General features: G+C 40.3%; 1 protein-coding gene across 18 annotated transcripts in view; it reads right to left on the bottom strand.

Moving 5' to 3' along the window:
- RIMS2 (regulating synaptic membrane exocytosis 2) overlaps positions 1–22,747 on the bottom strand; it is a 272,552-nt gene extending 249,805 nt beyond the window's left edge. For 8 of the 18 annotated variants that reach the window (XM_087890836.1, XM_034422157.3, XM_087890831.1 and 5 more), the window contains exon 1: positions 22,186–22,435. In XM_087890836.1, the coding sequence (XP_087746962.1) occupies positions 22,186–22,352 (167 nt within the window). In that variant the 5' untranslated portion in view covers positions 22,353–22,435. Of the gene's footprint in view, positions 1–22,185 lie in introns of all 18 variants that reach the window. The other 10 variants (XM_087890824.1, XM_087890826.1, XM_087890829.1 and 7 more) reach the window with 5 other exon arrangements.
- Between the last annotated feature and the right edge of the window lie 1,241 nt (positions 22,748–23,988).

Here is a 23,988-nt window from a genome sequence, read left to right as displayed (position 1 = left end):
AATGACCTGGTCCCAAGCCATAAAGGGGTTTAAAGGTGAAAACAAATTCTGTGCATACTTGCACATATACCACATAGCCCACACCATTTACTATCTGTGCTGCCGTGTTATGTATCAGTTGAAGCTTCTGAATGCTCTTCAACAACAGCCCCATGTAGAGCACATTGTAATAGTCCAGATGGGGGAGTCACGAAGGCATGAGTGATAGCAGGAATGACCTCCTGGTTCATGAACAAGCACAAATGGCACACAAACTGAAGACGTGCAAAGGCCTTTCTATACAGACCTGCCACCCACTCTTTCAGCAGGAGCCAGGAGTCCAAGGCGGCCCCCAGATTGTACACCAGGTCTGGGTGAACCAGTGCCAACTCATCCAAAACCAAAGGTGAAAGATCCTCAGCACCAGAAGTTCCAAAAACCCACAACTACTCAGTCTTCCTTGGGTTGGGCCAGAACCTGTTCTGCTCCATTCAGGTCCCTATAGCCTCCAGGTATTGGCGACAAGATGTACATAACCTCAGTCAGGTGACCTGGAGTGGAAGTGTAAAGTTGAGTGTCATCAGCATGGTGATCATCATCAGCATAGTAATACCTCACCCAAACCACTTGGTGACCTTACCCAGTCCTTCCGGTCCTGTATCAACACTAATTGGAACTTGACTTAGAGGAAGGGTGAGAACCAGGCCCACACAACGCTGACCACTCCCAACTACTGCAGCAGATCCAGAAGGATAACATGCCAATAGTAACTAAAGCCACTGAGAGTCCAAGTAGAGAAGGATAGATGCACTTATCCTGCTCCCACCAGAGGTAATGACCTAGACCACAATCAATCATCTTGATCTCATACCCATGCTTGAATCCCAACTGAAGGGGGTTCTTTGAAAAGTGACGATTTATGAATAATAGTAATTCAGTTTACATGGCCATCCACAGAAGGGAATGGGAGAAGATGTGTGGAAGAGTGAACCCACCACCCGGAATGAGTAGGCTATTTTTTCTCTTCTGGGACCCAGAGTTTTGGTACTACTTGGAAGGAGGATCAAAACAGCCCAACCATCTCCTTCTTTGGAGCATCTATTTTAGAAAAAAAAAGAAAATCAAGCATGTGTGTGGTATGTTAAGAAAGGAGTCAAGCTACAACAGCAGCAAAGATGCGGAGAAAGAGAAACCTTCAACCCAAAGACTAGGCATCTTAGTTCTTCAGGCAGTGAGAGAAAACTTAAATTTTTGGACCCACAAGAGGAAAGAGCCTGACCAGAGCCTGAAAACCCAAGCAAACCTGCAACCAAAGAAAGCAATTGAGACTGAGACTGACTAGAAGAGTTGAAGACCTGGAGGGAAAGGAAAGATTTAAAGAGCTAAGTAATTGTTAAGGTAGGAAAACATAGTGACACAAAACATAGAGATAAGAACATAGAGATAGAAATTATAGATTAAATAAAATAGCAATAGCACTTAGGCTTCACAGCACTTTCTGAGTGGTTTCCAATGCCAGCATATTACCCCCAACAATCTGGGTCGTCATTTTACTGACTTTGGGAGGATGGAAGCCTGAGACAACCCTGAGCTGGTCAGGATCGAATTCCTGGCTGTGGACAGAGCTAGTCTGCAATACTGCATTCTATTCCACAGTGCCATCACGGCTAAACTTAGAGTAACAGGAAGACAGTAATATATATAAGATAGGTGGATAGATAGTAATAAATAGATATTTAAACAGAAACAAGCATGGGATTAGCCTTAAATTCTGAAGTAAGGAATAGCAGTTTAACTTGGTACAGTAAAATAGTTTTTGTGGAAAAACAAATACAGTCTTTGTGTTTCTGTCCCATGCCATAATAAGAAAAAATACTAACCAAATGATAAAACCTGTATCATGAAGTCATTGTGCAAGTACTGCAACTTACATACTTGCATCAAGAATAAAGCTGTTTCTACTACACAAATTTCACAAGGACTGAATTTCCATCAGGATATCAGGATAAGCGTCTCATCATTTTTGTGTTAATGTGGCTTGCTGGCAATTTACTGTAGTTATCTTTCACATTTATATTTACTGTTAAAGTTCAACTTGGTAATTGTACATAATTAAATAAGTCTCTACAGTGACTTTTAAATGTAAAAGCTGAAAATCTAAACAAACTATTTTATTGTGTACCTAAATTTGTGTTTTTGCAGAACAGAAATGTATTGCTTGCTCCATATTTTCTTTTGGGGTGTTTGGTAGAACACTCAGATGTCTATCCGGGTTGCAAAAATCCAGCTGAACTCTAGGTGACAGAAGAAATAGAGAAAGCTCTAATTTTTTGTTGCAATCTAGCAGTTGCCTAAAGTCATGAAGACCAGATATGGTAGACTTAGTCATAGTCAAGTTCTGGTACAAAGAGAATTCCTGAATGTTTAATGAAATAATGATTCTAAGTCATATTTACCAAACAAATAATTGTTCTAAAGCAAGAGCTCAAGGCTCTTGTTACCAGCTAATTAGGGACATTCATTTGTGTTTGTTTGCAGTTGTTGTATTCATTTAAAATGAATAGAAACCTCATTCATGAAAAGACAGCATGAACGTAGGAGTCTCTAAATACAAAAGTGTCATTAATAACTAACCCAAATAACCTGAATGTAAATTAAACAGGAGGAGAAAAGAGTGGTATGTATGTTTGCTGCCTTGAGTTATTTATAAAGTAATAAAGGCAGGATAAAAATCTAATAAATAAATAAAATAAGATATTCGATGAAATCTGATTAAATATTAATATTTGATTCTTTTTACTCATAAGATGATTTGTCAAAGATTTGTATAATTATTGTTTAAATTTAGTATAAACTTTATATATTGTGTGACATGAGGGAATCATCCAACATGGTGATCCCAATGGGCACCAACTGCCATCACCCTCTGCCTTGTAACCCTATCCCTGCCTCCACAACTGTTGACAAGGTACTAATACCACTTACTCATTCATGGGGGGAAAAACTGCTAGTTAGCAGATTTGGGGAATGGGAGTCAAGTACAGCCGCCACTATTAAAAGGTGAATATTAACTTGGTTCATATTTGTTGCAAAATTGACTGCCTGCGAAGGCTCCTGGATTGGGGCTGAAAGCAGTAGTAGGTTTCAAATCCCGTTGCTACCGGTTTGCTTGTGGACGCACGCACGCTTGCGCGCAACACTTCTGCACATGCGCAGAGGTCCGGGTGGGTGGGAGGAGCCTCCCGCTGCTGCCACTACTGGTTTGCCTGATCCAGGGCGAACTGTTAGCAACCCACCACTGGCTGAAAGGTGAAAGTGGAAGTATGTCTGTCCCATATTTGGGTAGACCAGGTTGCCCTGATAAAAATCACTTAGTTCTCCCCTGGTATAGCCAACAAAGTGAGGAGAGCCCATGGCTTAGAGGTTAATACATCTACCTAATAAGTAAGTAGCCCAGGTTCAAATCCCAGAAGGATATGGCTAGCTGACAAGAGCTAAATAGCTTGAAATAGTTCTATACTAGCCTCCCTTTATTTTTTTGTTGGTAAATATAAATTTAACACATTAACTTGGTTCCAATTCCAAAATACCTCTGCCCATCTGCCAGCTAGGAAAATTTGTATAGGGTGCAACTGGAAACAGCCAATCAAATCCAGTACTTCATTTTGATTAATAGCAACTGCTCCTCTTTTTAAATGACTCATGCAATAGAAGAGTCAGTCCCAAAATGACATCCACATTCTGCAATGATTATCTCCAGTTTCTTAGTAATGTATTTTCCTATCTACTGTAAACTGATATCATTATTGCACATTCAGACCTGTCCTAATTTTTTCAATAAGAAAAAAATCAGAAGAATCAGTAATGAAACAAAGAAAGTTTTTACAACTTAGGTCAATGTTATCAGGATATGCAAGTGTTTGTATTTTGTGATTTTCTCCAGTTCTTTCTATCTGCTGTCTCCACATATTGCCATGTCCCCAAGCTGAACTCCTTTGTCTTTCTTATGGACTATTACCTATTAGGTCTAGGGTATTATGTGGCAGGTATTTGTCTGTTTGAATACTAAAGTCCCAAAACACTTTAGCATTTTTATTTTTTATTACTTTGTGTGTTTGCAGCAACAATTTGGTGGGCTACTATTTCTTCAGCTTTTTTGCAGAGGCAGCATTTGCTACCTGTCACCATCTTCTCAATTCTAGTTTTGTATGCATTTTTATTAAAGCTTGGTCTTGTGCAGCCAGAATTAGCACCTGTCCCTTTCTTCAGTTTTCTTGTTCTAAGCCAATGCCAGGTCTTATTATCTGCTTTGTCTGTTTTTTATGTACTATTCATGTAATACTTTGCCTTGCTATGTCTGTTTTCTGTCCTTCATTTGGTCTTCGTTGTAGACCAGTTTGGTGTCTACAGTGTCTATCAGCAACTGTGTCTTCAGTTTTGCCACTGATCTTTGCACACAGTTTTTGATGTTTCTATTGACACCTATTATTTGGAGGAGGAGGAGGAGGAGGAGATGATTGAAGATAGGTATCATTTTATTTTGTGATTGTAAGCACCCAGAGTTTGGTTCAAGATGGGCAACTACATGTTTTAAATATTTAAATAAAATTAAACATTCCTTCCAAATAAAAAAAAATATTTATAGAAGGAGGAGGCAATAGCAAACCACTTTTGAAATGTTGCCAAGAAAACTGCATGGACTTGCCCAGACACTTGCCAGGAGTCAAGATTGATGCAACTGCCACTCCAGTATATCAAAGCTGGAGATGGCACCTAATACTAGAGCAAAGGTAAAAGTTAGCAAGGTGCTACTATTTCAAATCTTGCCAGAATTTTACCAAGAAAACTCCAGAAGTTGTTGAGGCAATTGTGACAAGAAAACGCTGAAACAAAGGCACAGAGGGAAAAAATAAAGGTGAAGGCTGAATATTATACAAGGTTACATTAGAACACACATACCTATGGATAAAAAATGTTCTTATATGTACCAAAATAGTTCTAAACATGCTATTATACTAAGAAAGCTGACAGGTGGTTTGTGACAAATACTGCTCATAACTCTTTATTTAACATAGAACATAGTATTGCTCAGTAACATATTTTGCACATACAATAATTCAAAATGGAAGAAAATGGATCAGCTGCCATTTGTGTCATGTGTTTCTCTGGTTCTGATTACTAATGTATCTTCAATATGACTTATCCATAACTTTTCTAATATAAAGTAAATATTAGCAATTAGCATCTAAGATTTGCAGCATTTTCTTTTAATGAGCTTTGAAACTGTAATGCTTAATGCATGTTAGTACCACATCCTATCCTCAAATGTCAAACAAATATAAAAACCAAAATTTATAGCCATGTATTGTATTCTCATTCTGAAAACACTTGTACTAAAAACTCAGATGAGGCTTACTGAAGAATATCAATGTTTTTAATCTTACAATGAAATTGGCATTATAAGAAACTTTGTAAATTGCTCTCAGATGAAGAAGGTAATAAAATTACCATTTATGCACTGGTTTTTTTCTAATATTTTGTACCTTTAATGAGATAATTAGCTCATAATTAATTAAATGTCCTCCCTCAAGGAGTTACCTATGGAGAATTATATGTGATCAGGGAAGTTATCACAATCAAAAGCCCTTTGATGTGTTCCATATAGTTAGAATTCTTACAGCAGTTTTGCACGGCAGCCTTAAATTTCTCCTATCTTTTATTGAATGTTGCTGGACTCTTATGACAACTTAAGAAAATTCTGTATGAATTGGGTCATCTCAGCAGCTGCTTGTGAACTTCCAGCTATCACAACTCCCTTTGGACAATTCTTCTGTTGAATACTCACAACTTTCCATGCCAAAGCATTTAGAATTGCTTTCATTTCTCTGGATGGATCTTACTGGAATATACTGTTTTGAAAACCTTTAATGCTGTTTACAAAGTTAAGACATGAAAATGCACAGAAACTCAGGCACAAGTTTAAAATAAGAGTTTAAACTCTTTGTGGTGTGTTGAAAAATAACTGTGAGAAACACTTTTGGGGTGACAATCTCTGGTAGATTTTCTTTTTTTTTATTATAAATTTTTTATTGAAAATTATTAAAATTTACAGAAAAAAAAGCATAGCAATATGGATAGAATTGCAGAGAGTAATATAATACATATAGAATTTTAAAGTATCAATTTTCGCCTAGAGATAGTACAAAGCTCCATTAAACCCATTCATCAGAAGAAAGAAAAGTTTATCCAGAAAAAAAAAAGATTCTCAATTGCCATGCAGATTCTTTTTGCGAGATAGACAAGAATCGGGGTTATATAGGAGCTGGGACAGGTGGGATGCTTGGCTGCAAAAAAAGAAATCTTAAGAAGAATGGAAATATTAACCTTAGTGTGAACGTGGGTAAATATTTATAGGAGCACTGCATGGCAATGTCTGGTAGATTTTCATGGATATGGAAAGACTTTATCCGTCTACTAAAATCTTTGCCCATATACTTCCAAATTAGCCCAGACAATCTTCAAAAGAAGGAACTGATCAATTTCTTAGAGTCTAAGAAAGATTTGAACTACTAAAAAAAGATCTGTGGAAGTGGTTGCCAGTATTCACAGGAGAAAGGAACTGTATCTTTATACTCCAACAAGAGATAAGATGATTAATTAAGAGCATAGAAGGATGATTCCAAGCCTCCTTATTGTATTCTTGAATTTATGGACTTTTTCCAATTTTAGAACTGAAACAGCCTTTTTGCTTTTGAAGGGAGGCAAACAAGCACATATTTGCATGTGCACAGCCCCATTCATGCAAGTGACGGAGACTCATGCAAATGGAGTGCACTCTCATGTGCTTGCCGCTGCTTGCACAAATGGGGATGCAGGCAGGCATTCACCTGCTATTTCCAGAGCCTGGTTCCGAAAGGCTCAAGGCCCGGTAGTGGGCTGTGGCCCAAGGGCCCCTGGTATAGATTATGGATTTGTCCAAGAATCTTGAGCATCTTTCAGAAGCACAGGAAGTACTGGGAACATAACTTATTATCTGTTTTTTAAAAAACAAACAATTGCAGTCATCAGCTTTTGTTATAAAATACTTGGGGGCAGAACAAATGTAATTAAAAAATCCTCCCCTGCACCCAAAATGCCTGTTACCATACCTCACTGCCCCATGTTACCACAATTCTGTCAAAGACTCACACAGTTGTCCATCAGCCAGTATTTGCTCACAACTACTACCACAGCCATTTGCATGCTACTAATCAATATCATATCTTATTCTGAATGAAATCTCTTCTCTTATAATGCATTGCATATCCCTACTGTTTTCTTAAGTGGGTGCCTTGAAGAGGTAACAAATCATGCAATTGGCATGTAAAGGCCATAACTATAACCAACCTATCTAAGAAAACAGGATGCTGAAGGGGCAAAAGTAGCTCAAATATAAGATGAACAATAACATCATAGCAAATTGCTAGTAGTGCTATGTGTAGCTGAGTAAATTTAGTGGTTTAGTGTTTATTAGAATATGAAACTTTCTTTTAAGCTTTCTTCCTTTTCTCCTTCGTAGGACTGGGTTACAGTATTTGATCTTGCTATCCCTTTTATGCTTTCTGGAGGCATAATGTTGTTGTATGACTGCTGCTGTACTTGCCCTCTTATTCTTGAGTGCTAAGAATAATCTTCCAAGTTTTTTGTTCCATGTACCCACTTCAGGGATCACTTATAGTTCTTGATCAAGTAAAACAATATAGGACAATTTCAACCATGCATAACTGAGAGCCTATGCATCATAGTTTTGAACCATCAGAATAGCCTTCATTTCATAATAATTCCACCTCCCCACATTATTTCTCTCTGCATTCCCCTTTGCCAACTATTTCCTCTTTCTCATCTCTTTCTATATCTCCTGTTTTTCTCTTCAAGCAAGCACTGATCTGATTTCTCAGTTATCCCCTTCCCTAATGTACCTCCTTTCTGGCCACCATTTTTCTTTGCATCTATCATCCTATCCCTATTCTACTCTCTTTGTATCACTCATCTATTATCCTTAAAACTTATAACAATTGTTAAAACTGTGTTGTACTTGTTTAAGATAAATTTATCTCACTTTTCAAACTGAAAGGCATTATAGGTAGTCCTCGACTTATGGAAACAACTAGGACCAGAACTTCCATCACTAAGTGATGCAGTTGTTAAGTAAATCCTGCCCAATTTTATGACCTTTATTGCCATGGTCATTAAGGAAATTATCACCATCATTAAGCAAATCACACAGTTGTTAAGCAAATCTGGCTTCCCCTATTGACTTTGCTTGTCAGAAGCCAACTGGGAAGGTTGCCAAAGCCAATCTCATGACCCCAGGACACTGCAATCATTGTAAATATAGGCTAGTTGCCAAGTGCCCAAACTTGGATCATATGACAATGGAAATACTGTGATGATGTTTAAGTGCAAAGACTGGTCATAAAACACTTCTTTTCTGCACTGTTATAACTTTGAACAGTCATTAAACAAATGGTGGTAACTCAAGGACTAACCGTATCAATAGTTCACAATTTTTTTAAAAAAAGACTGTCCCTGACCTCAGTTTTATAGAATATAACAAAGAAGGAAAAGAGAATAAATAGGGGGAAAAAAAGAAAACAATTCATGTTTCAGGAAACCTCTAAGACAGGGATGTCAAACTGATTTCATGGAATGCCGCATCAGGTTTGTGTTTGACCTCGGGGGGGAGGGGTGTATGGCCAGGGGGGCATGGCTAGCATGATATCATTCGGGGGCACCTGTGGTGGCCTGAGTGCTCTGCCAGCGAAAACAGGCTCCCAAACTCCATTTTTGGCTGCAACAGCCTCCTGCAACCCTCTGCCAGTGAAAATGGAGCTCAAGAGCTGAGGTGGCGCAGTGGTTAGGGTGCAGTACTGCAGCTACTTCAGCTGACTGCTAATTCAGTAGATCAGCGGATCAAATCTCATCGGCTCAAGGTTGACTCAGCCTTCCATCCTTCTGAGGTGGGTAAAATGAGGACCCAGATTGTTGGGGGCAATATGCTATTTAGTATATTGTCTTTGGTGTAAGCCGCCCAGAGTCCTCGGAGAGTGGGCAGCATAGAAATATGAATAATAAAATAAAATAAAATAAATAAAGAGGGCCATGTACGGTCCTCCTGAGCTCCCTTTTTGGCTGGGATGGCCTCCTGCAACTCTCTACCAGCGAAAACAGAGCTCGCGAGGGCTGCATACGGCCGTCCCAAGCTCCATTTTCACTGGCAGAGGCACTGTGGGACGGTCCTTTGCTGTTTCCAGGGCAGTGCCGTGGGCCAGATCTAAGCACCCCATGGGCCGGATTCAGCCCGTGGGCCTTGAGTTTGACACCCCTGCTCTAACAGCTAAATATGGGCTGGCTCAGGAACACCAGTGGTATTCAGATAATACCACAACTGCACAACAAATGTTCATGTTGCTATTCTTTATGACTTCTATGACCTTTGTAACTTCAGGATCAGCAAAACAGAACAGCAAAAAGTCACTTCTGATAGCCTAGATACAAAATCAGTGATTAAAGGTATCCTTTCTCACTTTGAACAACATCTCCCAACATCCCCTTTTTTTCTTCTTTGCCCACAACTTCCCTCTCACCCTCTTTTCATCCTTCATAGTACTCATTGCTTCCTAACCCGCTGTCCCTTTTGCTTTAGTTGATTCTAGTATACCCAATTGGTGAGCAGCATTTTACTCTTTATCTCCTATAGCAGAAAATCCTGGGCTGGCTTAATTCATATTACAACATGAACTGTTTATGGAACCACCATCTTTTAGGCTCACAGGTTTTTTTGGATCCTAGTCTAAATATATAAATTAATGATATAGAAAGAAATGCAAGAGATTGACGATAGGATCTTCTGCAATCCAAAACGTGCTTTCTTAATAATAGAAGTATTTTTAACATGGAACTCAGCACAGGAAAGCCAATCTCTACAACAGATTGCTTAGCTTGAAGATTATGTTTATTCTCATCACTCTTTATCTGTAAACATATGTTTCTTATCTATCTTTTTCTTAATTCAATATGTACTTAACAAAGTACATGCACAGGCAAAAAATAAAAAAAGTGTTAGCATTTCCAATATGTTTAAGAAAGGGCTAGAGCTTCGGTAAATATAAGGAAACAAGCCAAAATTAAATAGATTTGTTAAATTCAGCTCTCACTACATCTGCTAAACTGTTGTTATTATTATATAATAATACTGAATTTTATTTTATGTTGAACTAATATATCTGCTGATAGAAATATAAAACTTAAAAGTACACATACTAATTACTAGAAACAGTTCTGACTTCATTGTTTCTTTTAACATTTCCTCAGTCCTTTACCATCTATGACTAAATTAGATATATTTAACTCTAAATTGGATGCTATTCTTGTCTTTGCCACCCACAGAGATTTGCTCCTTTAGAGAGATTCACTCACAAACTCTCAGTGTTAAGAGAGACTTAGGAAGAACTGTATTACAAGAAAGGCAACTTCTGACATAGACTAAAACATTACGAACAGCATATTTCCATATTATATCATTGAAGATACTGACCATAATCCAAATCTCTCTGCACATGTACAAATATACAGATCATAAAATCATAGGGTTGGAAGGAACCTTGGAAGTCTTCTAGTCCAACACCTGCTCATGGCAGGAGACCTCATACCATGCTGGTCAAATGATTGTCCAATCTATTCTTGAAAACCTCCAGGATTGGAGCATACACAGAAATTATTTTAGTATGCAAAACAGTCAGCACATATGATATGAATGATTCAGAGTTTGTGAATTTATGCTATTCAGGAAGTCAGTTCTTTATGCTATTGAAGAAATTAGTTTTTCAAACTCCAAACTTTCAGACAAAAGAGATCATTTCATTTTTTAAAAAAATACAATTAAAGTCCTGCCCCAAGCACAGGATACAATTCAGACTTTATGAGGTTATCTTTTTTGATAAGCAGCAGATTGCTATAACACTATTTTATTTATTTATTTATTTATTTTATTTTATTTTATTTTTATACCGCCCTTCTCCAGCAGGACTCAGGACGGTGAACAGCCGAGATAAAACAGAACATACAAAATTTAAAAAACAGTTTAAAAGTAATTAAATAATTTTGGCCCACAATTTAAAACAACCCAATTAAAACCAATTTCAAATTAAAACCGAACGGATGGGATCAAGCCAGCCCGGCTAGGTGAAATAAATGAGTTTTCAGGGCCCGACGAAAAGTCCAGAGGTCTGGTATCGTGCGTATTTCTGGGGGTAGGTCATTCCAGAGGGTGGATGCTGCCACAGAGAAGGCTCTCCCCCTGGGGGTCGCCAGCCGACATTGTCTGGCGGATGGCACCCTGAGGAGGCCCTCTCTGTGCGAGCGTACTGGCTGATGGGAGGCTATTGGCGGCAGAAGGTGGTCTCATAGATACTCTGGCCCTAAGCCATGGAGCACTTTAAAGGGGGTCACCAACACCTTGAAGCGCACCCGGAAGACTACTGGGAGCCAGTGCAGCTCGCGCAGGAGAGGTGTCACATGGGAGCGCCCCATCGCTCCCATAATCCCCCGCGCGGCCATACTCTGGACCAACTGGAGCCTCCGGGTGTACCCCAAGGGGAGCCCCATGTAGAGAGCATTGCAGTAGTTTTCTAACTCTGCATGGGAAATTTCAGTTCATTATTCACAAATTAGCTTTGCATGTAGAAAATGTAGACAACACTTTTGTAAACTCCAGTTAATTAAATATGAGTATAAGATCCAGAATTTCAAAATTCCTCATAGTTTAACATTCTCTCATCCCTGGCTCACTTACAATAATTCAGTAATTACATGATTTCCTGAAAGTCTTAAAAGATACATTTTCCAAATGTATGTTAAAAAAAATTAAACCATGTGTGGGAAAGATTCATTATTTAGTTAATAAAAAACTAATTGGCAATTTGAACAACAGCCAAATTCATTTTATATAAGCATACAACTTTCTATTTCATACAGAAAATTTTTTCATGCTTATCCAGGAGTAGAATAGATTTAATTTAATTAAATTAAATTAACTTCTAAAAATATGAAGTAGATCATACAGTAAGGGAGTCTTACATATGTATAATAAATGAAGGAAATCAAAGTACAGAAGATGACATTTATCTATGATGTAATTCAGTGCACAAAAGAATTGCACCTTAATGACTAACATTATTGCAAAGTATTCATTATTACAAGACAATATTATCTACTAATATTTATTTTAGAGTCATACTTTATTTATTAGAATAAAATACGAGATGTTAGAATTATAAAGTAATTTATGAGAATCAATTAATTAGAATTACCAACTATTCCTAAAACTATGCATATTATCCTAAATTGTGCAGGGCATTCCGTAGTTTGGATGAACAAATTAGAATGGCTCCCAACAGTAAAGAGGGAAATAAAAAAGCCAGTAATAATGATATTAATGCTAAAACATACAGTGATCATTCATAGAATATTTATCTTTGCTCAGGGCATACAGAAATAACATAATAGAGCAAAAATAAAGATTATCTTCTTAAATCAAATACAAGTCAAGACAATATATTCTTATCATTTCCTTCAGTTTCTGTCTTCCAGACTGGACTAAATGTCCCATAATTCCCAATTAATATGATCTCAAGTCACAATACCCTGGGATCATTAAGATTATAGTCTTATATGCCTGGAGAGTTGTCCTAGTTCACAACTGCTAGTTGCTTATTGCAACAGGTATTTGCTATAGAAAAATCTCCCTTCACTAGCAACAGGACCTTTTTCCTTGCCTTTCATTGTTTTTACCAGTTGAAGGAAGAAATGTACTGTATATAAAAAGCAACATACACTTATTTTTTTCTAATTTTGTGCCTAAATCAGAATATAGATAACAAATGATTCTGTCTGACCTTTTTATTAGAGTTGTTGCCTATCCCAATAAATATAGTCTTCCTGAGAGATTAATCAAATTTAGAGCACAATTATAATTTCATAAGGACCAAGTAGGATCTTGGTTCCACTTGGTTTCCAGAATGTTATGTCTATTAATTATATATAAATTGAATCTGAATATACAAATAATAGCCAAGTTTGGTGTCTGTTTCATTTAATTCATAAACAAGTAATCCAAGATATGATATGCTAGCTATTATACCACTACCCCAATTCAGTCAATTCAATTAAAAGGATAAATAGGATCAGTTATATGAGTACTTCATTAAACCATCAGGACTGCTTTGGCCAGCCTTTCAATATAAAACCTATAAACATTGGTTTCCTGATGATAGTAGGTTTTTCTCACCATGTAGATTCAAGAGGCAAAACATGGACTTCAGGAAAATTCTAAAGACTTTCATAAAAATGTAATTGATGCCAGCTTGGCAGGAAAAGATTACAATACCATTTCTAAACTCACCAATTTACAATCAGAGGCAATGTCAAATTTATTTCAGACAATAATGAATTTTTCAAAAAGAGACCACCCTTAAAAGGTACAAGACATCCTGAAAAGATTTAATAATATAACTGCTTACTTTAAATGTCCTTAATAATATATTCAGTTAGCAAAATTTAAGTACAACCAGTTTTAGCATATCAAGTTTTAGGACCATAGAACCATAAGAGCTGAAAGGGGCAATTAAACTAACTTGTTCAATATTGTGCCATCTGACGGTGATAAGCACTGCCTTAATTTTTTGTTTTTTCTTTTCTTTCTTTTTCCTTCCTTCTTTCTAGATTTATATGGCCATCCTTAAGCAATCTGGGTAGCTAACAACTATCATAAAACCAATAAATAGAATAATCATAAAAACAATATAAACAAAACAATAAACAAAAACCCTCACTGTAAATGGGATGTCACGCTCAGCTACTCTATTTCTATGTCTTCCACCCATACAAACTCAGTGACTCAGTAAAAAGGCAGGTCTTAACAGCCTTCTGAAAGGATAGAAGGATGAAGGGTCTGTCAAATCGCCAGTGGGAGGGTATTCCACAATGTAAGGGCAGCCATGGAAAAGGGATCTTCCCAAGGTTCCACTGGATGACAAAATTTCAGGAAGGGGACATGGAGAATGACCTCTCTATATGATTAGTGGCACAGGCAGATATTCTTAGGGAGAGGAGTCCCTCAAATAGCCAGGTCCCATGCCATGTAAGGCTTTAAAGATAATTAACCAGCATCTTGAATTGCATCCAGAACAAAAAAGTGCAGCTTGTACAACAAAGTTGTAACATGGGTGAACCTATGGCCACCCAAGACTGTGCATACTGTTGTGTTCTGGACAGTTATTTTATTTGTTTGTTTGTTTGTTTGTTTGTTTGTTTGTTTGTTTGTTTGATTGATTGATTGATTGATTGATTTATATTGCCACCTATTTGTCCATGGCTTATAGCTTCCAAGTGCTTTTCAACCATAGCCCCATGTAAAGCACATTGAATTATCCGATGAGGAGGTGACTAAGGAGTGAGTGACCCTGAGAAAGGCCTCTTGGTTCAGGAAAAGGCATAACTGGTGCATTAAAAAACTGTGCAAAGCCCCCCTCCTCCCCGCCTAGCTATCACTGACTCATTAAACAGGAGTGTGAATTCAAGACTCCCAAATTATGTGTCCGCTTGGTCCAGGGAAGTGCAACCCTGACCAGATGACAAGTCACCAGACCCTGGAGGTCCAAATACCCAAGCTACTCCATCTTGCCAGGGTTGAGCCATCCGGACCCTTGCACCCTCCAAGCACTTAAGACAGCATATAACATCATCACTTGCCCAGCCCGGGGTATAGATGTATAACTGGATATCATCAGTATACCGATGCTATACCATGTGCCATCAGATGACTCACCCAGTAGTTTTAAATAAATGTTAAAGAGGAATGGGGGGAGCCTTGAGACTGTGGTACCCCACACTGCACCCACCAATACTAATAGGAACCAACCACAGAGAAAGGAAGAGAACCACTGCAAAACAGTGTTTCCCATTCCTGGTTCCCAGACATGGCCAGGATAGTTGCAACACTCCAATCCCAGGCCATTCAAAGGTTATCAGCAGGCATGATCTATGCCATTTCAGTGCTACGTACTAGCCTGAACTCAAGCTAAAAAGGAGCCAGATAATCTGCTTCATCCAGGACCCTCTGAATGCCAATCACCCTCTCAACAACCTTCCTCCAAAAGAGAAGGTTGGAGACTGGACAAAAGTTATCTAACACTGATTCAAGATGGTTTCGTGAAAAGGAAGTATATCACAGCCTCCTTCGAGGCAGGCAATACTCTCCCCTCTTGCAGATGTCTTAACTAGTGCTTGAACCCAGGCATATGTCATCATCTAACCTTAACCAACCAGAAGAGGTGAGGGTCCAAAACAAAGGTGGCTGAGCTCACAGCCACCAGAATCCTATCCACTTTGAGATCAATTGGCTTGAAGTCCTCTCAGATAATGGCCACTTTCGAAGGATGTGCCCAGCTGGAGTCCAGCTCTGAACACAGTTGAATGACTTTATCTTCCAGTTGTTAGGAATATTCCTCAGTGGGAGGGTTTCTGTGGCTTGACTACAAGAGGAGTGGATGGTACCTTGAGATTAATGAAGCCATATCTCCTTTGTGTTGAGCTTGATTCCTCCTGCATACACACCTGTTTTTTTTTTTTTTTGGCAATAACACTTGGCTGTCTGCAAGTCTGCTACTCCTGTTGGTATTGGCCTGTCCAATTAGACCCATCAGGGAGAAATTGCTATAGATTCCACATTTTGAGGAGATTCAGGGTTCTGAGGTGAAGAGTAGCTGTAGAGAGGGCCAGCTGATAAGAACTCTAGGGCCCACATTAGGCTGTCCATGTAATGTGGTGCCCCCAAAACCAAATCATGTCACTGCCCCAAGGCAAAAAGATCCAGCGTCTGACACTCCCACATCTGAGTTGTGCCATGAATAAGTTTTAGATAGTCAGCTAGAGTTATAAAACTGTCTCTCGTGCAGTATTCTGCTTCATTTGTTTTGTTGTTTATGCTTTTTTTAGTAGTGCTGACATTGAGTAGCAATTTTCTCATGGCAATCAGGCTAGGCCCTTCTTTATAAGGTTTGGTGGGGGGAGGGCTTGGAAGCCTTTAAAGTCTAAAGGTTTCAAACAGTGTTCTCCTGATTGGATGTTGCCATCTTTCTCTTTACTATCATATATGAAGGTAATAAATATATTATATTTGTGTAATATAGTTGTACAATATTGCTTGCTGCCTTTCTATTGTGTATGTCTTAAATTGTATTTTATCTATGAAAATCACAGAGAGAGAGTCATTCTGATTACAGCAGCACAAAAGTATAGACAAGCTAGATAAGCCAAACAGATTTTCCTTCTATGCTGATTCTATTCTGATTCTTTTCAACTTCTCAATTGAGTCTACAATCTTAAGATTTCTTACCCACATACTAAGCAGGCCTGATACTGCTTACTTTATTTCATACATCAGCAATGATTGGCTACTTGCTTCCATGTCCCACCTTACACAATGGAGCAAATTTCCCCAAACTAATGTCCAAACATAGGCATGGAGATGCAAAGAGATGATGGAACATGCATGATAACATACATCAAGTAAACATCAACTTGCATCAAAAATTAATGGCATTATTTGCAAAATGACATCACTATACACATCACTTGCTAACATGGCAGTTTGTTGTGGATACAGCTCTGCATTTATCTACATGAATTTCTAAGAGTATGCAATGCAATACTTATATTAAATGCTGGGGCCACCTTCCACATGAGCATTTCCCCCCCATCTCGCACCATATCTCACCCAAGCCCATCACCACCAAGACACAATTCTCCCCTGTCCTCTACAAAGGGCCCCTCAATTCCAAGGCATTGGGAATCACATCAATAGCACTTAATACCGACTCATAGTGCTTTTTTATTTTTTAAAATAAACATTTTGAAAAAGAGGTTAACATTTTTTTTTATTTTGCCATATTTTTGGTCCTAATATATCTCTTTTTTCTTTCTTCTATCTTTCTTTCCCTGCTTTCCTTTCCTTTTTTTTCTTTTTTCTTTCTTTCTTGTCTTTCTTTCTTCCTTCTACAAGTATATTTTGATATTTCCATATAGTGTTCCATATTTTTGTTAGCAACCAAGGGGATTGATATTGTTGAACTTACCACCATTCAGACAAACTGAAAATAACCTGAAACTTTTAGTGCATGTGTGTCCGTGAGTCAGGTTATTGTTTAATCTTGAGTGCTGTGGATTATACATTGTGAATTTGTGTGTTTTTAATCCCTGTAAACCACCCTGAGTCACTTGTGTGTGAGAAGCACTATATAAATCACATAAATAAATATATTTATTGATTAAATCACAATATCTAGGTTCATACAGTTAAGGCCCAAACTATCTTATATCTATAACTATCTTGGGAAATGGCTTATCATGTCTTGTGAACTCATCTTGTAGCTCAGTACAATCCAATGCTCAAAACTGTTTTAATAAATTCGATGGAGTAATTTCACTGGATGGGCAGACTAAAAAGTTTCAGGTTGTTTTCAGTTGGTAGGATTTGAATGGTGGAAAGTGACACATTTGCCTCAGATACTTAACACTCTGTTAGTACCTTTATTTCCACCTTAAATAACAAGAGAACCAAGCCCCAAACTGCCATTTTCTTGCTATTGTTTGGTGTTCTGATCTGAGGTTGTTATGGAGCTTCCATAATCAAGACTGGGAGACTAATGTGGCCTTGAACTGGCCATTTGAGTTCTAAAGCTATTCCTCTATACCTTGTGGGTGGCTCAGGATTGTTCTTCACCTTTCTGACTGTATTCATATTGAGACCTATTAGTCAGAACGCTACATAAGAAATATTATTGGTCAAGGTAGAATCTTCTATATTCCTCAAATTATGAATGTAATACAACTGGCCACATGTTTAACATCATATGAGAATAAGCTATCTTATAGAGAAAAATGGCATTCATTTATGCATGAGAAATCTATATTTTAGGCCTAATATTTTAGTACACAGATTAAAGTGAGGCAAATAAACTAAAGACCATCAATCTACAGACAACTATTAAAACTGTCACATAAGATAAAGTTGTAATAGAAGTATATAAGTACATAAGATAAAGTAGTAAATCTATGGTGATATGGGCAGCAAACAAATTTAATAAATAAGTAATATTTACTTGTCAGATATTTAACACATAGCATACCTTCAAAGAAAAAACTAATCTCAACAGCAAGATTTTCCCAGTACAAACCCAAGAAAATCTGTCAATAAGAACACTTCATGGCTTCACCCAATGCCTTCAGAAAGCACAACTTGCCAAAAACAGATACCTCTGCAAAACAGCTATTTTATATGTCATCAACTTTCAGCAAATCCCAGCAGGAGTGAATATTGCCCTTATCAGTATGAACTCCTGCTGATTCTAACTTTGCACCATTTCTCTTTGTTTCTTCAAAGAAGCATAGCAGAAGAATCTTTGACTGCAGTGGGTATATATATATATAATCATATAAATTATATATGCATAATTTTGCTCTAGGAAAGGGGGGAAAAGAAGGGGGGAATGATGTGACAGATGCTAGTGACATTATTGAATGCTCTTCTGATAAACACTTCAGTACCATAGTGATACTCATTAGAAAATCTGAATAAAACAGAAAGTATACAGAAAAAAGCAGACTTAATTATCCAGCTGGTTTCCATTCATCGTTTATATAAAACATTGTATAATTTATTCTTTAAAACACAAACTTTTGTTAAGAATGCTTTCAATGTCAACTACTTTGTTGAATATGAAAATTAACTGTCAACCCCACTAGGTAGACTAGACCAAGAAATCAATGAGTCAGGAAGCCTAGATCTACAATTATTCAGCATGACTATAAATAACAAAATTTTGCAAGTTTCATTGTGTTGTACTTCCCTATCCCCACCTCTACTTATGCCCCAATGAATCAGGGATGCGGCTGACTTGAGCCACTTCCAAATATTATTTTTGTTTCCCAGGGCTTACAAAATGTTTCAGTTCCCTTTGCTTAGGTAATGACAGTTACATATTTTTGTCAAGGTCATCTCCCTTACTTCTATACATTAATCTTTGGTGGAGAGATATTTTAATTTCATTAGAGAATATGGCTACACTTTTTTAAACCACTGTTTTTCATATTTTTAATAAAGATTTAAACATTATCTGGAAGTTACTTCATATTTTAAGAGGAAACAAGTTATTAGATTTGAAAAATAAAACTTGAACATTATTTTTGCAATTATTGATGAGAAAAAGAAAAAAAGTATTAAATCTTCTTTAAGCAATGAAATGCAGTATTTTTGCCAATTATTGTTAGAGGACAATTTAGAAGAATTTAAATACCAATCTACTAGCAATTAATTCAGAAAATGTATCTGTAAATAATATTGAAAAGCAATAATAGAATAAGAGGTAGAAAGGAAATATCTGTGCTTTTAAAGAGCCATGTCATAATAGTCATAGTGCCAGCAGGTTAGAAGATTGTCCAAATAATCAATATGTCTGAATGAGATCATAACATGTGTTAGTATACCAGCATTATATGTGCAACATGTGTAGTATGTGGTTTTACAACGAAAATATGTGCAAACAATGTCAGGAATTTCCATTACCCTCACAAGGAATATATATGAAAATCATGTGAAACTATTTCTGTGAATTAACAGAAAAGATACAAAACAGCATATTGGGTGGAAGTATGAACAACTTAATTCTTTTGAGGGCTACAATGGGCAATATTTGTGATGTCTATAGTCACAAATCAGCCTTCCAACCTTTTCAAGGACTGTATGAAGTCATCCAATGACATGCTGATGTCATTCAAAAAGCACAGTTGAAAATTTTAATCTCCTTTTTGTTGGGGTAGGTTGATGTTATAGCAGGGATGAGACCAACTCTTGGAACAAATAGCTTCATATCTCTTTCTCACATGGTTTTTTTCTTCTTTTTCTTATCAGTCATTGCTAATTGTCAATCTTTCAAATTTGGTAAGTTACTTCATTTTTAAAAGATGAAGTACTTCTAAATAATCTTCCAATATTTTATTTAAAATACGTTAAAAGTTCTGATCAGTCAGTTTGGCTTTCTGAAAGATCTTTTTCATGTGTTAGCTATGTGATTGCATAGCATATGTTAGCTATTCAAAAAAAGGACTGACACTTGTGGAGTCCAGTTAATGAACAAGCCTTACTATAATAAGCTCTATCCAAAATTTAAATACTATCAATGGAGTTGTAAAATGTATTTCTGCTTAAATACTTTTATATCTATTTGAACCTTCCTTTCACAAAACATTGGTCAACAATTCTGCATTAATTTGAAACTACATCATTTGATTATAAAATCATTTTACTTTTAAAACCAAAGATAGGTGTATTTGCTGTCTGTAGAAACAACATGTTCTAAATCAAAATTAACTTTAATCCCAAAGACTATTGTTAAACAGTCATTAGAATAATTAGAAATATTTTTGTAAATGTTAATTGTTATTAATCATTTAGAATGTCACATAATTTAAAAACAAAACTACATTATTAATCTTTATGGAGTCATTTAGCATTGATAAGAGAATACAAATTGTTCTTTTAGAAGTTACTGTAAATTATTAGCTAGAGTTGGACTAGCATATATGGGTATGGGTATGTTTTGTGTGTGTGCTTGTGTGTGTTGCAGTGGCTTCCCTTTAATGGACAAACAAGTTTATTTTTAGTATTTTTAAACTTAACAATACAGTTTACCTCTCTCTTAATTGAAGATAAAAATAATCTAAGCAGAGTAATTTTTTGTCAACTATAGTATTGTTCACAATACACTAATTCTAACACGTCATCAACTAAGCCCACAAAGAGCTATCAGTTCCAAATTTGAATCAGTTGTTCAACAAAAAAAAATGGCTTAACACAACTGATTGATCTGATTGAATATTGTTAGAGATGTTTAAACTTAAAAACGTTTATTCTGGTCTCCTTTAGTAGGACAGCGTTTTCAAAAGGCCCTATGCTGTTAAACAAAAAAAAAATGTGGGGTTTTTTTCATCTTTGAAACACTGTTTTTGAAGAATATAGGCAAAGACAGGCAACTATGCTTACCAAGAAAATATTAACAGGCAAAAAACACTTCATGTGATCAAATGTATAGGGATGAACCCCTTGCATTTATTGTCTATCACAAAAGTATTTAGTCAGACAGAAAATTTCATTATCCACAACACACACACACAATATATAGATATATAGATATAGATATAAATATAGATATATAGATATAGATATAGATATAGATATATAATAGACCACTGCTGAACTGTGCGAGAGGAAGGGAGCAAGAAGATAAACGAGGAAGAAGCACCGAGGCAATAGGACAGAAAGCCGGTCTCCTAATCCTGCGTGGACAGCTCCTGGTGCTGAAAGAGCCTGGAGCTGAGCTCTCTGAGCGGCTATTAGCCCACGACTAACGGGACCCACAGATGCAGAGGCAAGGTACGCCTCCTGGGAAGCAAGAAGCAGGTGGGAGGGCTACACATTTATTGGGGGGAAGATGGCGGCTTCTCCGAGCCCACCCTAAGGCAGGCAGCAGAGAGGACCTGGGCCTCGGAGGTACAGTGATGCCCGTGGCCAGCTGTAAGTCTGAGGCAGGCGAGGAGGAGGCGGCGGCGAAAGGAGCAGCCGCCAGACTGGCCTGCCTAAGTAAGCCTCGCTGGGGCGAGACCCCCTTAGACCCGCCATGCTGCCGCCGCCACTTCCTGCTGCCGAGACCATCCGCTTCGCAGGGAGCGAGTGACAACAGCACCTGTGCGGCCATGTTGGGTGCCTGGCCCCGCTCCACGCCTGGACGGCGAATAGGAGCCTGAAAAGCGGGGAGGGAGGGAACTCTCGGCTCTCTGCCTTCCCACCTCCGGCTCGGGTGGACGGGGCCAGCGGCAGCCACCGCCAGGAGCCAAGACACCGCCGAGCAGCCTTCTGCGCCGCTCCCGGGCGATCCCACCAAGGCCTTCCTGGCCGCGCGATGCCCGCCGCTAGGTTGGCAGCCCTCCCGAAAGCAGACCCTGTCCGTGGGATGCGGGCCGGGGCAGCTTTCCCCTCCCGGGATGGGGCGCCAGAATTTGGGGGGTGAGGGTGGGGGGAATGGGGGGAGGGAAGAGGAAAGTAGCGCTTACTTCAGCACGGACTGCTCCTTCTCTTCTTCCTTCTTCTGGCGGTCCATGACGGCTTGGATGATCTTCCTCTCTTCCTCCGTGAGGTGGCTGAGGTCGGGCATCTCGGGCGGAGGCGGCGGAGGCGGAGGGGGAGCAGGGCCGCCTCGGGGCCCAAGAGGAGCCGACATCTTTGGTCGAGGGAGCTTCGGCGACAACACTCTAAATTGGGAAATACTGGGCTAACTCAGGCGGAGGCCGCCGAACAAGCAGCGGGCGCCGCCGCCGCCGCCGCCGCCGCCAACGGCGCTGAGTGAAATACATACAAATCAATACCCTTTAATCAATGGGCAGCTTAATTAATGCCCGGCGGGGGGGAGGGGAGGGAGCGAGGGGAGGGGAGGGGGGGACCGTCGCCCGTGAAGGCGGAGGGGCGAGGCGAGAGGAGCGGCGACTCACCCTCCCCTCCTCACCCGGCCACGCACCAGCCTCTCACCTGCTCGGCGGCGGCGTGGAGGAGAGCGCGGGAGGGGGCGGCAATAGCGGTCGCGGGGCGCGGGAGGCTTGGGAAGAGGGGAAGGGAACTTCTCCGGGGACACGCACGGCGGAGGGTCTCGCTCGACATCCAGAAAGCGAGACGACGGGGAGGGGGGGAGGAGGAAAGGAAAGGAAAAGAAGGGAAGGGAAGGGGGAGGAAGGACGGGGTGGCCGAGGAGGGAGTCGGGGCTACGCTATCCGCGGGTGTCCCTCGCTTGTGGGCAGAGCGGGGGTCGCCTGGCCCCGTGGGGGCCCTCGCGCCTCCCGAGGAGCGAGCCGAGCGGGACGGCGGCGCGTGCTGGAGCGACGGCGACGAGGCGAGAGGAGCCCCGCGGGCGCCCTGAGGCGCAGAGCGAGGAGAAAACCCTTCGAGGGAGGGCAAGTCCCGGCCGCCAGCAGCTCCAGCCGGCTCATAATTCCAGCCCGCTGTCCATGGAAAGGAGCGAGGGGCAACGCAGTTCCAGCCGGAGGCTTTTCCCTACCGCGCCGCCGTTGTTGCCGCCGCCGCCGCCGCCCCTAGCGGCCGTTTATTCCGCCGCCCCCACCCACACCGCTCCTCGGCCAGGCCCTGCCGCCGCGGCCGCCCCTCGTGGCTGCTTCGCTCGGCGGCTCCTCTCTCGGCTGCGCTGCTGCTGCTGCTGCTGTCGCTGGCCGCTCGCCTAACCCATCGCATCGCGGAGCGGAACGGGGACGGGGCGCGGATTAACGCGGGAATCGCGGGGAGGCGCCGCTCCTCGCCTTCCTCCTCTCCCTCCCTCCCTCCGTCCCCGCCCGCCGTTGCCGTCGCAGCTCCCGCGCGCCTCCCCTCCCCTCCCCGCCACCGCCACCGCCAACCACGTTTCTGCCTCGTCGTCCCGAGGCGCGGGAAGGAGGGGGAGGGAGGGAGAGACGGAAAAGGGCGAAGCCGATTCCACTAGCCGCCAGAGGGGGCGCCCGGCAGCGACGCGTCGCGGGCAGGCCTGGCGTGAGGGCGTGAAGGGGGGGGGGGGAGAAGACTGAAGGCCTCGGGAGGCGGAGGAAGGAGGAGGGAGGGGGGGAATTGGTCGATTCCCTGCGAAGTCGCGGGCTGGGGGGGGGAGAGCGTTGGGATAACAATCACGTGAGGCAGGCGGGGGGGGGAGGGGGAGGAGCCGAGGCGCTCGGTGACGAGCACCGAAGATCGGCCGAGCAGGAGCGGCGGGGGAGTCGGTGAGAGAAAGAGGCGGCGCTGCGGCCGTGCAGGATGACCAAGATGGAAGCGAGGGAGTGTGTGGGGGGGGGGGTGACGGGGTTGGGAATTGGGGGTTACGG

The sequence above is a fragment of the Pantherophis guttatus genome, chromosome 3, assembly GCF_059756535.1.
Source record: "Pantherophis guttatus breed Tessera chromosome 3, ASM5975653v1, whole genome shotgun sequence".
NCBI lineage: Eukaryota > Metazoa > Chordata > Lepidosauria > Squamata > Colubridae > Pantherophis > Pantherophis guttatus.
This window is presented reverse-complemented; position numbering and strand designations above follow the sequence as displayed.